This window comes from Equus caballus, chromosome 11, assembly GCF_041296265.1.
Source record: "Equus caballus isolate H_3958 breed thoroughbred chromosome 11, TB-T2T, whole genome shotgun sequence".
NCBI classification, from domain to species: domain Eukaryota; kingdom Metazoa; phylum Chordata; class Mammalia; order Perissodactyla; family Equidae; genus Equus; species Equus caballus.
In genome coordinates, this window is record NC_091694.1 from 33,266,864 (window position 1) to 33,279,328 (window position 12,465).

At 38.6% G+C, this 12,465-nt stretch overlaps 2 protein-coding genes across 38 annotated transcripts in view; one reads left to right on the top strand and one right to left on the bottom strand.

The window, feature by feature from the left end:
• The window catches only part of PPM1E (protein phosphatase, Mg2+/Mn2+ dependent 1E), a 191,831-nt gene that overhangs the window by 173,097 nt on the left and 6,269 nt on the right, over positions 1 to 12,465 (top strand). For all 3 annotated transcript variants that reach the window (XM_005597524.4, XM_070227511.1, XM_070227510.1), the window contains 4 exons: positions 1,750 to 1,949; positions 4,949 to 5,137; positions 7,470 to 7,613; positions 7,850 to 7,943. In XM_005597524.4, the coding sequence (XP_005597581.2) occupies positions 1,750 to 1,949; positions 4,949 to 5,137; positions 7,470 to 7,613; positions 7,850 to 7,943 (627 nt within the window). The remainder of the gene's footprint in view (positions 1 to 1,749; positions 1,950 to 4,948; positions 5,138 to 7,469; positions 7,614 to 7,849; positions 7,944 to 12,465) is intronic.
• Positions 1 to 12,465, bottom strand: part of TRIM37 (tripartite motif containing 37) — a 143,754-nt gene that overhangs the window by 3,222 nt on the left and 128,067 nt on the right. For 19 of the 35 annotated variants that reach the window (XR_011423281.1, XR_011423279.1, XR_011423280.1 and 16 more), the window contains one exon: positions 7,721 to 7,937. The exons of 6 other annotated variants lie outside the window; for them this stretch is intronic. The gene's annotated coding sequence lies outside the window, so the exon portion shown is untranslated. Of the gene's footprint in view, positions 1 to 1,168; positions 1,944 to 7,720; positions 7,938 to 12,465 lie in introns of those variants that run through there. 10 more of the 35 variants (XR_011423275.1, XR_011423273.1, XR_011423270.1 and 7 more) reach the window with 4 other exon arrangements.

The window sequence follows — 12,465 nt, forward strand, 5'->3', positions numbered from 1 at the left end:
TCTTTTTGCTTGGGAAGACTGATGCTGATCTAACATCTGTGCCAATCTTCCTCTATTTTGTATGTGGGATGCCACCACAGCATGGCCTGATGAGTGGTGTGCGTCCACACCTGGACCCCAAACCTGTGAACCCTGGTCCACCAAAGCAGAGCACACAAACTTAACCACTACACCACCGGGCCAGCCCCTGAGAGATCAGCTTTTTTTTTTTTTTTTTTTTTAAGATTGGCACCTGAGCTAACAACTGTTGCCAATCTTTTTTTTCTCCTGCTTTTTCTCCCCAAATCCCCCCAGTACATAGTTGTATATTTCAGCTGTGAGTCCTTCTAGTTGTAGCCTGTGGGATGCTGCCTCAGCATGGCCTGATGAGCAGTGCCACGTCCATGCCCAGGATCTCAACGGGCGAAAACCTTGGGCCAGCGAAGCAGAGTGCGCGAACTTGACCACTCAGCCACTGGGCCAGCCCCGAGAGATCAGCTTTTGAATATAGTCATTTTGAAAAGAATTTTGAATAAGAAAACTAGTAAATGTAGTCACAAATTAAGCAATGGCCAGGTAAGGAATAAAAAATGGGAATCTAAGTTTCCAGGCTGTTCTAGAACACATAAAAAAAACAGTCTCTTTTTGGGATTTGTGTTCCAGATTGGAGACGGCGTGCACATTCACTGGCTACCTGCAACATGTTTTCTCAGGCTTTCAAGCTATATCTGACTTAGTGAAAAAAAAAATTTGGAGAATTACAAATTTCTTTACCTGGGATGTAGGAGGAACCTCTAAAATACTGGCCTGAGAAAACCACATCTCTGCTTGGTTATTCCAATAGCTGCAATTTGAGTAGAGGACAACTTGAGTGGAGACGATGTGAAAGACAATCTTTTCACTACTATTCAGTGTTGCTTAAAAGGCTTACACACCTGTCCATCCATTGAGGGATGCAGGTCAGCCTCAGAAGTCAGCTAGTCTATTCCACTTAATAGGTCAAGCAGTAGCCTTAATAGTCTGGGGTGAAGAATCCTCTGACTGCTATCTCCCTTTTCTATCCAAGGTTACACACATAGAATTTAACGAATTTTTTCCTTAAAGAAACATAAAACTTTTAACTCATTTGTTGATCTATTGGCTGAATTATTTAAGCTGTTGCCTAAAACTTGAATTAAAAAACATCAAATAACAAAAATATGTACTTTAGTTCCAAATTATGATCAGTTACAGGAGAGAAGTTAGGGAATTGGAGGGAGGGACAGGAAGAGGTCAGGAAGAAAGAGAGAGACAAAGACAAATGGTAATAAGGGTAAACTCTTCTTATTCCTGTGGTTTATAAAGAAATGATCTGTTTTCATAGGCCTTTCATATTGCAGTTAGCTGGATAACCACTGTTCGTATTTCAGTCATTCTTCTAAGGATAGGGATGCTCATGGCAGCCAACACAAAGGGCCCAGTGTCCAGAACTAGACAGCAGTGGCCAGTGCACTTCACAGGCTGGAAGAAATCCAGCCCTGGCCAGAGGTTTTCTCCTCATGACATAAGGATATCTTAGTGGCAGCTGCTGGCTGATGATTTTCTAGATAGGTTGTCATTTTCTCTCTTCAGAAGCAACATTTCATTTTTCTTGAGAAGGAGGAATTTCTTCTGTTGAGGAGCTTGACTAAGGTGACCTATTTCTGTCTTTACAAAGCAGGCAGGTGAAAAGCTGTTTTACAAGGCTCTTCACTGGGGGTTTCTGTGTTTCTTTCTGTGTTTCTTTCACAGAGATTGAGACAGTGAAGTTGGCCCGTTCTGTCTTCAGCAAACTACACGAGATTTGCTGCAGCTGGGTGAAAGACTTCCCTCTCCGCAGGAGACCCCAGCTTTATTACGAGACCTCAATCCATGCCATCAAGAACATGCGCAGGAAAATGGAGGACAAACATGTCTGCATTCCTGACTTTAATATGCTCTTCAACCTAGAGGTAAAGGGCACTTCAGAAAAGTCAATGAGATTAAAAAAACACAAAAAACCCTCATGGTCCTGTTTTCTAACGGGACAACTTATAATATACTCTGATAGGCTGCAGTAGGACTAAAGGCAAAGTGGCACAGATTTGCTTGCATTAGAAAATAGAAAAGGAACGATTTATTTTATGTTACTTTTAATAGTTAATGTGTTCACATGGTTCAGAACTGCAAAATAAAAATCTGTCTCTCGTCCTTGTCTCTCAGACACTCAGTTACCCTCCTTGAAAGCAAGGGAAGTTGCCAGTTTCCTGTGTAACCTTCCAGAGCTATTCTATAAACATACAAGAAAAAAAAAAACAACCCTGGTATATCTCAATAAAGCTCTTTTTAAAAAGAAACTATTTCTATAGTATGATCAAATCTTGTTTATTAAGTTCCCACGTTACTATGTTGCTGAAGCAACACAAAACACAAAAGGATGAATTTGAGCCTGAAACAGTTTTCTGATTTCATGTGATTTTCTTTTTTAAATCTTGGTTTCTGAGATCAGAAAGTAGCTGGAATTACCTTTCATGAATCTCTGTGACTGACAAATTGGATCATATGAGCCTTGTCAACTTAATAACCATTTTCTTATCTTCCTCTTCTTTTTCTATTAAATGTATTATGTTAATGCAAACAGAGGTAGGTTTGTTTCCTTTGCCTGTCACTTGCCTTTTTTCTTCACTCAAGTCCGTAACTTAGAAATTACAATGCAGTAATTTATACAAAGCTCAATATTTCCTTCCTTTAGCAGCTAAATTTAAATTTTAGCTGACTGTCAAGGTGGGATAAGCAGTGATGGTGTGTTGGTAATTGGTGCTTATGTTACAAAGATAGATCAGCTGATATCTTTGTTTCCAAATGTTACCATCCAGGCCCATGCAAATGTAACCCAAAAGGCTGTTGTGTGATAAACAAATCTTTTATCATGACACCTACTTGAAGACTGTGTACTCGGGTTTGAGAGCACTGTTGCTGTTTGTTGACCTGGTTGGGTTTCATTTTGCTTCAAAATTAGTTCTAAGGTCTAACTCAGAAAGGACTTATCTTGCTATAGTGAAACGGACTTAGAGGGCAATTTGGCAACACATACTTAAAACCTTGTAAATTTTCACACCCTTTGGTAATTTCACTTTTAATTCTATATTATAAAGAAACAGAAATGCAGAAGTCTTACATTCATGTTTTGTGTGACAAATGTTTTATACAACATTGTCAATAATAATAAAAATAAAAAATTGGAAATGATCTAAATCATTACATGTAGGGAATGATAACTATAACATGCTTTTAAGATGTATAGTACATATCCATTTAAAATAATGTCTTTGAGTAATACTTAATGACATGGGGGAAAAGCTAATGATATGGTAAATGACCCTAATTTTATTTTAAAAATTTATATGTATAGAAAAAAGACTGGTTATCTGTGGATGATAGGATTATAGATATTTATTTCTTTATTTACACTTCTTTATTAGTCCAAATAAACATACATTATCTTTACAACAGGGAAGACAGTATTTTTTTTAAGAAACTGTACTAATTTTTTTAAGAGATCCACTTGGCTCCTTTGTTTCTTCTGATACTATATTGTTTAAGAATCTCCCCAGCAATCTTACATTGTTTAAAGTTATAGTCTTATGCTCCCATAAAGCTATTACTGCCAACTCATCCCCACCTAACAGATGAGAAAACAAGCACAAGAAAATTATATGATTTACTTTGTATATTTGATTTACTTTGAAAGACAGGGCCTGGACTCATCTGAGTTCCTACAGCCCAAGGAAGAAGTCAAAGGCTTTGCAAATGAAAGTCATTCCATTCTGTTGCCTAAAGGGAACCCAGGACCCAGTGAGAGCTCAGTGAGTCACAGATCTCCTAAGGGATGAGTTGTTCTGTCATGGGGATTGGGCAGGACTACTAAAACAACAGGTATATTTTTGCTTTGAAAAAGGTTTTTTTTGATATACCACATTTACAGAAGTACCAAACATAAGTGTCCATAGAGTAATGATAACATCCAAATACTTTAATTTACACCATTTATACTGCCATTGAAGATTAACTGATTAAACAATTCTAGAAAAAAAGTCTTGACATGTGGAATTTCTACCTGTACTAACGCAGTACTCATTTTGGGATTTAAACTCTTGAGGTGAAGACGAACCAGCAAACTACTTAACGGTTTAGATGTAAACTCGTGACTCTGCTTTGTCAAGACAGAGCACAGGATTGGAAGACTCTCCTCTGGCAGTTGCCTCAGCTCTTCAAGCGGGGGGGGGGGCGGGGGGGGGGGGGCAAGGAAATGTTAAGCTAAGTCTTGGATTGGGGACAAGGCAAACAGGTTACAGGGCATTTGGACATTTGTGGTTCAAGTTTGGCTACCCAGTTTAGAGACTCTGTTACGTATGGTAAGAATTCAGTGTGACCAGGAATGATTTATGGAGACATTATAGTTTAGAAGTATGTGTATGCTTTCACTATCTCTGTAAACAACCTAACGTAACTGGCCTCGTGCTGGAAGGTCAATTATTTCCTATTGTTCTCAGTTTCTAATTTTATTATTAAAATAGTTTCATCTGAAAAAAATACTCAATCCAGAACAGCTTTGCTCAGTTCTTCCTCATACCTTCTTTTTCCTCCTCCTCCTCCTCACAACGTGTAACAGCAATTTTGAAGCAAATGTATGTGGGTGGTTTCCATGGTACAAGACAACAACTTTTACAGAGAGAGAGGGCAATTCAGCCTGAGCTAATTGGGCATGGTGTGTTCCAGTGTTCTGGTGTGCAAACACAGATGCCCTAACATTGCAGGCATTTTAGGAGTTGATCAGGCATGTCAGAAAAGGGAAACATTTAGTCTCATTCTCTGGGTGACAAATGCAGTGCAGGATGGGCAACAGTGCAGGGGAATGGCTCATTTGAATCATGCTATACCTCCCTTAAACTGTTTGTGTTTTTGTTGACAGGACCAGGAAGAACAAGCTTACTTTGCAGTGTTTGATGGCCATGGGGGAGTGGATGCTGCCATTTATGCCTCCATTCACCTGCATGTTAACTTAGTACGCCAGGAGATGTTCCCCCACGATCCTGCTGAGGCCCTGTGCCGGGCCTTCCGGGTCACCGATGAGCGGTTTGTGCAGAAAGCAGCCAGGGAGGTACGCCACTTTCTCATAAATTCTAGCCACAAATGCACTAGCTGAACTCAACTTGGTCTGTAGTTAAAGGGCTATTTTGTGTTTTCTCTTTTGGGACAGGCATTATTTAAAGTTCTCTTCTACACTGTATCCTTGACTAATTCCCTCTTTAGGAATAGGTTTAGTGGGGTGCTATGATGTACTGTATAGAAACTCCCGAGCTATAATTTTCTAGAAAGCCAATCCACTCCTGGCAGGTGAGTTTTATCTTTCTTATCCACCATTGCCTGTCTGGTTCATACCAGGACCATCTCTCTAAGCAGAATTTTGCTGATAAGATCTGGATGTGGTGATTAAAACAATGGTCTAAAAAAGAAACGGAAGCTGGGATTACTCCCATACACTGGGTTCTAAATGGGTTGGCAGTGTTTTGCTGTGTATCTCTTGAGGGAAAATTTACTTGGAGAGAATGAATCCTTAGATGATCTCTGAACTGATTTTCTTTTAACAGGAAGAACAGTCAGAGCTCATGTCCTGATTTCTTAAGGTGAATCAGACCTAAGCTTTTCTCTGAATGAATGACAGGGACTCTATGTCGAGATCTAAACGTCAAAATTTTAATCTAATTATCATTCTGGGCATTGACATATAATTAACTACAGTACTTTCTGTTCATTTCTAACTGGGGCCAATGGAATGGGAGTAATTTTTAATTTTTAAAAGTAATTACAGAATTATATAAACACAGAAAATAACACTCCTGCTCTATGACTTAAACATTAACTTTCTGAAATGGACTTGAAGAGAACATGGTAATCATTTAACGCATTTCTTTGATCTCATAGTTATGCTACACAGTAATAGTGGGGCTTGGAATTAATGAAACAATAATTCAGAACTATTTGGTATTGAGCAAGGGAAATGTCTCCCCACCCGCACCCCAGGTTTATATCAATACGCAAATCCAACAACAGAAACCACTAGGATCTACATATGTAGGTGGGGCTAGAAAACAAAATACAGTTTTGACCTCGGGCGTTCCCAGAGTCTCTGGAGGGCCGGCACTGATTCGCCCTGCCTGCCTCAGAGCTGCCGGCTGTCATTCAGACTGAGGACAAGACCTGGCCCCTGAAAGGTGATCTGTAAGCACCAACACGAAACTAAGAGAATAATTTTGTCTTCTTGATCCTCTGTGTCCTCAAAATTATGGTTTTTCTGACCATGTTCACCTCATTTGCTTTGCCAGGGATCTTCGTGTCTCTCAGTTCTGCCAATATTTCTTTTGAATAATTTAGGTTTGTCTCAGCAGTTACTTTTCTCCTTCTTGTGCTTCCATGTGCTGCTAACTGCTGGGAAGAAAGCAGCTATTCCTGTTGTGAAGCAGCCCTACCTCCTGTTCTCCCCAGGGCATATGCATCGCAGTGTCTTTATCATGTGTTCCAGGGGGCTGAGTTTTTGAACAGTCTGTGTGGGAAGACATTTTATTGGTGGGTGAGAATTTATAACAAACTTTCCTATTTAGGGAACATGAGAAGTTGTTTTTCTCTTTGGATACAAGGGGCCTTTTACCACCCTTGACGCATTGGTTCTAATTTAGGCCAAGTCCTTAGTAACAGAAAGTCATGCTCATTTGGTAGTGACTCATGTCAAATGGAGATGTCATTTTAGTATAGTAGTATCAAGAGCATTAAGTACAGTGGTACTGAGCTATTATGGTGAAATTCCATGCTGTTAGTTCTTTATGCAATGTTCCAAAAGCAAAGGTCCCTAAAATTATTGTAGAGTTTTTTTCTTTTTAAAGGTATAAGCATCCTGGCACTCCAGAGAATGTATGTTATCTCTTGGCTCCTATGTTAATATCTAGGATATGGGAGCATTTGTTGTGTACCAATGAGATGCTTTGTGTCTTATCTGGTAAAGCTAGGACTCTCCCCCTGAACATATAGTAGGTCAGTAACAAAACAGAGAACAGAATACGGAAATCTTTACTCTAAGGGTTGATATAGTGGATTTAGCACTGGATCAGGAGGAAAAAGAATTTTAGTTCCGTTTCGTGCAGTAATCACTTACTTGCCCTTGGGAAAGTCACATAACCTGCCATAGTTTTCTTACCTGTATATAAAATGGAATTAATAATCATCCCTGCCTTGCATATCATAGACCAAATGGATCTCTGTGTGCACACACACATACATATATGCACATAAAAATGCACTGAGAATTGCTGTTTGTGAAATCAAGTTACTAACAGTCTAGCTCCTGACTGAAAAGTCTGTATTAACTATAAATTGCTTCTCAATGAGAATTTGATGTCTATTTTTACTGACTGTAGTTTTATTTAAATTATTTTCAGAGCTTAAGATGTGGGACCACAGGAGTGGTGACTTTTATCAGAGGCAACATGCTACATGTGGCCTGGGTGGGTGATTCCCAGGTTATGCTTGTGAGAAAGGGCCAAGCTGTTGAACTAATGAAGCCACATAAACCGGACAGAGAGGTACGTATGGTCTGTTCTATTAGGATACGTGCCACAGGCAGTTTTCTAGTTATTAATTAAGATTCACTTATTATAATTATCACCATTATCTTAGCAAACATACCCACCTTCCAAAGGAGAAATAAAGAGAACTTTTCCAGGGAGCTGATGAGTGTTGTATCTGTTGTTTACTGTTAAGGTAGATGAATAAATCCTGAAGCCAATTATTTGGTTCTTTCTATTGCATTGCTGTTTAGGATGAAAAGCAGCGCATTGAGGCCCTTGGAGGTTGTGTAGTCTGGTTTGGTGCCTGGAGGGTGAATGGAAGTCTATCGGTCTCCAGAGCTATTGGTAGGAAAAGCCAATTAATTTTTGTTTCTCCAAACTGTCCTCTTCTAGCTCATTGTTTTCTATTAACTGATACAAAAAGGGAACCCGAGACAGTAATTTATATTACCAGAGTGCTTACTATTGTTTAAAATAACAATCCGATAATGCCTCTTTTAATTATTTGATTTAATTAACCTACTCATTTATATACTTAAATTCCATTATTAAAAGGGAACTATACTAAGAAATGCAGAACTTACTAGTTTCTTTTTTTTTAATGGAAAGCTTTAATCTTTCATACACAAATCTGCTTAAAACCACACTGATCCTCATTTTATTCCATTTTGGGTCATATTTAGGTTCAATTAGTATTTTCCAGAAAATGGAAGCCCTGTCCATATTTTATCTTGCTTATATCTTTAAATTTTTTTTCAATGAATTCTATGACATAACAGAGAATAAAAACATTGTGCTTTTTAGATGAAAACAAGTTTCTAAATGTGGAGTAGAGTAATTTACCAGATAACCCTGGGGTTTCAAAGAATCTGGCTCCTTGGGACCTAAATTCTTCAAAAGAGGGGGAAAGTCAATGAAACTCTATCTAAAACTTAGAGAATAAACAGCTAAGTTGATTGGACAAAATGCAAAGGTTTATAAGTTCAAAGAATTGAGCTATAGTCCTGTTTATGCCTTTGTTTTACTTTGACACCTGGGTTTATTATTTTAGGCTTCATGGTTTAGCTCCATTTTCTGGTTTTAAAAAAAGAATAAATCAATGTGTCTATATGGGTGATATGCATATATACTGCAGGTCTTTGTCACTGCCTCCTAAAGAAATGAAGTAGTTTGACATAATGATAACATGGACAAATGGAATTCACATCTCGTCTACAAATTTTGCTTATCATTGCCAAAAAATTCCAGAACATCAACAAAATCTCAAAGGATTAATTCAGTTTCACCACTGATGTGAGTTCCTCCCACTCTTTGGGAAGGTGCTGGCAAGCTGTGAAGTGGCCCAAATGTGAGCAGCAGAAGGCTGAGAGAGAAAGAGGAAGCTAAAAGATTCTGCAAATACTTCCCAAAAAATTGAGAGTTGGCTTTACCTTACAACTGAGGGCACTATTAGGGACTCTGGAATAAGGCCAAAAAGGGATAATTTCTCATTCCTAAAACATATCCCCATGTAGAATAATTTTATTTTTTATTACTCCCCATGTAGAATTATTTTTAACAGCTCCAACCAGAGACCTCTTCCACAATCTTACTGTTAGAGTATTGAGAGGTATCTTTAATGCTTATAGAAGCAACCAAAGTTATAGAACCAATTTTACTAGAAGATACTTGCCCTTTTTTGCTTCTAAAAGTATAACCCAAGGGGAAACTAAAGCAGGGGAAGAATGTCCTTGAATAAGTGACAATCTAAAACAGAATAAGGAAGATTTCAGAGGAAGTGACCTTTAAGTTAGATGTGGACAGTGTTTAGGGAAGAAATTCCAGGTATAGGGGAGTACAAATACATGGGCGTCTGAAAAGGCATGTCATGTTTTAGGGAGAGCAACAAGTACAGAAGGCTACGGCAGAGGGTGGCAGTGGTAATGTGTTGGTGCCACATTGTGAAGGAGCTTATATGCCAGGTGAAGTAATCTGGATCCTACAAGGTGAATAAGCAGAGGGGCCAGATGATCAGGTTTGTATTTATAAGATACGTGTGATGACGGAATGGAAGACAGACTAGAGTAGAAAGCCTAGGTAAGAGACCATTCAAGAGGCTGTTGATACAGCTTGTTACAGAGATGAGGACAGCTAAAAAAGGACACAGAAGAGGGTATACATTGATGAAACAAATGGCAATTTGTGAGAAAAGAGGAAAGCTAACTTCCAGGCTTCTGACTTGTGTGACTGAGAAGATGATAGAGCATTTGTACTAAGAAGCAGTGGTTTGGGGGGTGGGGAGGAGGGCAGATAATGAGTTCATTTTGGATATATTTTATATTCTAGGTACTTGCGGGATGTCTTGGGAGAGATAATTTACATGCAGTTAGAAATACAGATCTGGAGCTTAGCAGAGTTCTGAGTTGGAGCTAGAGATTTGGGAACTCATCCCATTTTGGCAATAGTATTAGCAACCTGTGAAGTGATATATATATATATATATATATATATATATATGTATGTACGGTAGTTGAAACTATAGGCATGGTTGACATTGCCCAGGAAGAATATATAGTGTGAAGAGAGAGACCAAGGCTGAGACTCATTACTTAAGGCAGAATAACATAATGAAGTCATGCTCTCTAGGTTTGTATCTTGGCTCTATTACTTTACAAACTATGGGCCTTGGGAAACTTACTTAATCTGTGTAAAGTGGGAATAGTGACAGTACCTAAATTCATGGAGTTTTTGTATTAAATGGTATAATATACACACCAGACTTAGAACCCTGCCTGGCACAGTTGTAGCACACAGTGATTGTTACAGTGCTATTATTAAGTGAAGGAGCCAGTGAAGAAAATCAAGAAGAGATCAGAGATACAGAAGTGGGGTATCACAGATGCTAGGGGTAGAGGGTTTCTAGGAGGAAGCAGTCAACAGGGTCAAGTGCTGCAGAGGTCAAGTGAGATGTGGGTTAAAAGCCTGGAATTTTGAAAATAGGAAATGAGTGGTAAGAGAGAAATGATTTGGATTAGTAGGTGGGAAAACCAGAAAACAATCAGATGGTGGAAAATGAGTGATAACATAAAGGAGCATGTGTAGATTTACTTTCTTCTGCAATTTGGTGGTAAAGAGAAATAGTGTGGTAGCTTGAGGGAAAAGCTGATTTGGGAAAGAGTTGCTTTTATTGTTTGTGTTTTTAGGATGAAGAGATTTTAGATCAGGGCATGTCTGTAGGATAAAAGAAGACAGCAGGTAGACGAGAACTTGAAGATGAGAGAGAGAAGCCAGAGTCCTGGAGAGACAGCACAGGTTAGCTTTGAGAAGAGAAAGGACAGCTCTTACTCTGAGAAAATGGTAGCTGATATAGGTGAATCTCTACAGATTAAAAAAAAAATTAGGATGGGGGGAGGAATTGAGGGAATTCAGGCCTGATAAACTTAATTTTCTCTGAAGTAGGAAATTAGGCCATCTACTGAATCCAGTAGCTTAATTGGAAGAGGGTGTTGAAGAATGTGAGAAATATTTGGAGAGCACATGGAATAAAATAGGGGACTAAATAGGGACAAGAAAAAGGACTCCTGAGCAGAGTTCAACTCTACTTAGAAAATGAATGGTATTTAAAGCTTTAAAAATGAAAAGCTTTTCAACTGTTTCTCCCCATGAGCCCTTCAGATTTATGATCCAAAGTTGACAGAAGCATGATATGTTTCCTAGCATATGGAGAGAAGAGGTTGAAGACAAAAGGATGTTGCCATTTCTACCATGAAATGGATAATCATGCCCTCCTACCAAATTTGGGGGCGAAATGTCATGAATTTGACATCCAACAGTAGAGCAGGTGAAAAGCCAGAATTTTGGCAGCATTTTCTCTGTGCAAATCTTTGTATGTTCTGTTCCAAACTAAGAGTTGCAGTAGCCTCTTAATTGAATCACTAAAACAAGATTTTTGGGAACAGTATGACTCAGATCACATTTATTTTTAGAGCTGGAGTTCAGAAAATAATAATGATGATAATAATAGTCAGGTGGAGTAAGGGATGGGGAAATTTAGTAAAGTGGATTGGTGGAGGACACTGAATCCCATGATTGGAAGTTTTAATTAGCTCTAACAGGCTACTGGGAGGCATCAGAGTACAGAAGTGAAGTTGATGAAATCAAAACCATGCTTGAGGAAGATGGTTCTGGCTACTGAATGAAAAAGACTAGTTTCTTACTTTATAGATAAACTAACCTAGATAATAAACCTGCTGGATAGGGCATCTGGCCCACATTGTTCTAGTGAAGGTATCCATAGGGTTCCTATTGAGCTTTCTGGGCCTATCTGAAGATTAAACAGGTATGTGAAACGCTGGAGAGAACCCTACATGGGTAGGAGAGAACCTATAATAGATGCTAGAAACAGTGATGACATAGCCAGATCACTTAAGTAAGCATTTAGCTTCATTTCATCTTCCCCTAGTCAAATTCAGTTTAGTCCAATGGAAAGGATAGTCCAATTGAGAAGGGTTTTTAAGTAGCAAGTGCTAGGATTTGGACCCAGGCTGTCTGACTCCAGTGCTGGCATCCTAAACCACTAAGCTATATGCCACTACTTTACAAATGATAAAGTACTTTGTAAATATTTTTAAAAAATACTGTTTACTGATAATTATGATACCCTAATCTAGGTATTATTGCTCAAGACTCTTTTTTTATGTAAAGAAGAAATGAGTATACCTTGTTGCAGAAGTAAGTTATTTGGTTACCCAATAGGCTAAGGACACTTTTGCTAGGCTCTCTCCAAGAACCTAAAAGCAAACAATGAATGAAAACAACAAATCTATTTGGAAATGCTCTGGATCTGAAAGTTCCAAAAGGCATTGCAGATGATCGATAATCACAGTAG